This window comes from Ciona intestinalis, unplaced genomic scaffold (genome assembly GCF_000224145.3).
Source record: "Ciona intestinalis unplaced genomic scaffold, KH HT000422.1, whole genome shotgun sequence".
In the NCBI taxonomy this organism is placed as follows: domain Eukaryota; kingdom Metazoa; phylum Chordata; class Ascidiacea; order Phlebobranchia; family Cionidae; genus Ciona; species Ciona intestinalis.
The window spans coordinates 1-3,611 of NW_004190743.1; the positions used below are offsets into that span (position 1 = coordinate 1).

At 41.1% G+C, this 3,611-nt stretch overlaps 1 protein-coding gene across 1 annotated transcript in view; it reads right to left on the reverse strand.

Annotated features, from left to right (window-relative positions):
• Positions 1-984: 984 nt before the first annotated feature.
• The window catches only part of LOC101242074 (cysteine-rich secretory protein LCCL domain-containing 1-like), a 4,328-nt gene continuing 1,701 nt past the window's right edge, over positions 985-3,611 (reverse strand). Inside the window, exons 2-3 of the mRNA XM_026839579.1 lie at positions 3,083-3,254; positions 985-1,359 (exon numbers count right to left, since the gene is read on the reverse strand). Of these exons, the coding sequence (XP_026695380.1) occupies positions 1,167-1,359; positions 3,083-3,254 (365 nt within the window). The 3' untranslated portion in view covers positions 985-1,166. The remainder of the gene's footprint in view (positions 1,360-3,082; positions 3,255-3,611) is intronic.

The window sequence follows — 3,611 nt, forward strand, 5'->3', positions numbered from 1 at the left end:
TATACACTGGCTGCAAGAAGAACATAAGAACATGGGTTTCTACGATTATTGTAAACCACGTATGCGCACTGCATGTGGGTGGACACGACGTATTCAGTGAGTTGAACCTCATGCTCGCTGTCGAGTTGGAGCATGGGGTATTTATATACACCTTATGCCCACTGTCGACTTATTATATAGAGTATTCATCATACATCTTATGGTAACTGTCGAGTTATAACATGGGTGTCTTCTTATACACCAGACACACATGGTGTATTCATACACCTCATGCTCACTGTTGAATTATAAAATGGATGTCTTCTTATACACCAGACACACATGGTGTATTCATACACCTCATGCTCACTGTCGAATTATAAAATGGGTGTCTTCTTATACACCAGACACACATGGTGTATTCATACACCTCATGCTCACTGTCGAATTATAACATGGGTGTCTTCTTATACACCAGACACACATGGTGTATTCATACACCTCATGCTCACTGTCGAATTATAACATGGGTGTCTTCTTATACACCAGACACACATGGTGTATTCATACAGCTCATGCTCACTGTCGAATTATAACATGGGTGTCTTCTTATACACCAGACACACATGGTGTATTCATACACCTCATGCTCACTGTCGAGTTATAACATGGGTGTCTTCTTATACAACAGACACACATGGTGTATTCATACACCTCATGCTCACTGTCGAGTTATAACATGGATGTCTTCTTATACACCAGACACACATGGTGTATTCATACACCTCATGCTCACTGTCGAGTTATAACATGGGTGTCTTCTTATACACCAGACACACATGGTGTATTCATACACCTCATGCTCACTGTCGAGTTATAACATGGGTGTCTTCTTATACACCAGACACACATGGGGTATTCATACACCTCATGCTAACTGTCGAGTTATAACATGGGTGTCTTCTTATGCACCAGACACATGGTGTATTCATACACCTCATGCTCACTGTCGAGTTATAACATGGGTGTCTTCAGCGCATTCCCAATTGTAGGACTTGCACCAAAATACGCGGGGATTGGCGGTGCTTATTCCCGCCAAAAAGGAATCGGATCGCCGATGTAAAATACGCGCGACCGCCATTTTATACAACACATTGGATGATTTTAGCTTGTTCTTGCTAGTAGCTTTACACATTGGATGATTTTAGCTTGTTCTTGCTAGTAGCTTTACACAATCTTACCTCATCATACCAGGATTGTGTCACCGTAGTAATGAAGGTGCGGTCGTAAGTAGTTGATGAAGTTCGGGAAGTCCCGATGTTTTCACCGATACTCGAAAAACCGCCTGCCGTTCCGCTTGAGTGACCGTCAGGACATGTACTGCAATGAAAATTGATTTGAAAAACTAGATGTATTTATTAAGCGACGCCGTAGTACAGTTGCTAGCACGCGTATCTCTAACCCAGAGACTATGCGTCAAGGCCCGCCGATGCTACCATCGTAGACGTATGTGTCCGTAGCTGCTAACCGAAACCACTTTAACGTAATTTTAATTTTATAAAATCCGTCACATTATTTATTTATAATTAAGCGCCCGGTTTTAATGACTGCTAGTTTAGGTATAGTAATTGTAAATGAACTTAAGTAACGCCCACTAATGTAGGTGTATGTATGTACTTGTGTCAAGCCATTAGCTGCGTGTAATGGGTTGTTCATATTGTCAGCCATACAGTAAAACAATCACCCACAACGTTACATACGTGGTAACTTATAAGCAAGCACGAGGTGTATGAAACAAAAAACCCGTGTTATAACGACTGCCATTGCCCCGCCATGCGAGGATAAATAAGTTACATACGTGGTAACTTATAAGCAGGCACGAGGTGTATGAAACAAAAAACCCGTGTTATAACGACTGCCATTGCCCCGCCATGCGAGGATAAATAAGTTACATACGTGGTAACTTATAAGCAGGCACGAGGTGTATGAAACAAAAAACCCGTGTTATAACGACTGCCATTGCCCCGCCATGCGAGGATAAATAAGTTACATACGTGGTAACTTGTAACCGGGCATGAGGTGTATGAAACAGAACACCCGTGTTATAACGACTGTTGTTGCCCCGCCATATATCCAATCGGTACTTAATCATTTTGACATGATATATTCTGTATTGTATTATTGGTGCGTCTACATAACATCGTGTACGGAATCGTGCATGGATGATTCGGCAAACCACGATTATGATTCACAGAGGAAGCAAAACAATTATCAAACGCGATTCGTTCGATTGTTTCACGAGATGACGATACAATAAGCATTGTTCTGCTTTCTTAGAATAGCCAGAGATGCTAGCGCGTTACGCCGACGCTGTTTCCGTTTCATGGAAGCTTAGTTTATAAACAATTAAAGACTCGAGTCCGATATGCTGCGCATGTAGTGGTACTGTGTCTTGCCTTGAGTAAATGTAGAATATTTACTGTGGGGTAATATGGGACATAATATATATATATATATATATTATCATTGGGAAAGATGGGACATCTTTAGCACATAATATCCAACTATCCTAATTATAGTTAAAACAATTAAAAACAGTCTATGGTGGTCGTAAGTATTCGATTTCATAATTCTTGAATGTTCTTTGTTTACCACACAATGGGACGAAAAAATGGAACAAAATATGTCCCGTCTTTTCCCACCCGATATACAACATCTGCAATATTTATATAGATTAGACTTCTTTTTGCTTTAACCGATTTTTGGGCGGGGCGTAAAATAGGGGTAAACGTGGAACGCTTCACGATTTTGCGATTTGCGGCCTGTTTTAGTTTTACAGGGCAGCGACAAAATTTTAACACATTCCACCGCTTGCGGCGGTAGCGAGTGGTTAATTGCGTCGCCGTAAACGTTTATTGGTACAGGTCCAGTAAATAATGACGTCATAGTACCAATGACGTCATCACATATTAATGAACATCGTATTGTTTAATATTGAAGTATTGGTGCCACAAAATGATGACGTCATAACCACTCAATAGGTAAAATCAAAATCACCCGCAGGTTGAAGGTTCAAGTCTCACGCTAGTAACAAAATAAATACCTCAGATGATTTTGTGCGAATGTTGCGAGGTCCGCGTCCCAGGTCAGTCGTTTCATGTTTGTAGCAGATTGTTGCTCACGAAGGTTGTTGTGCAAGCTGACAATAGACGATATTTCAGCGTTGGTCAATACGATGGCTTCGGTCAAATTATCAGCGGATCTTCTCGAACGATCTGTGGGTGAAAATAAATATTTAAAGTGTTTCGTGTATGTGGGCGAAGTCCCAGCAAGCCTGAGATTTGGCTTACCCATAAAGATAAGCATAAACACAGACTCAAGGGGCAGTTTATAGACACTCAATAACACATGAGATGTAGGTCTATTACCCCAACACCCAGGGTGCTACCATCTAGACCCCATTGAGGCAGTTTATAGACACTCAATAATAGAGATTCTATTCTATATGGGTGCCGACATACGACTTGGTAGGCGAGTACCCGAGTATTTTTAACATTAAATCATGATTTCGAACAACACCGTTAGATATATAGTCAGGGTCGGGGGAAGATGGGACACCTTTTCCTTTAGTT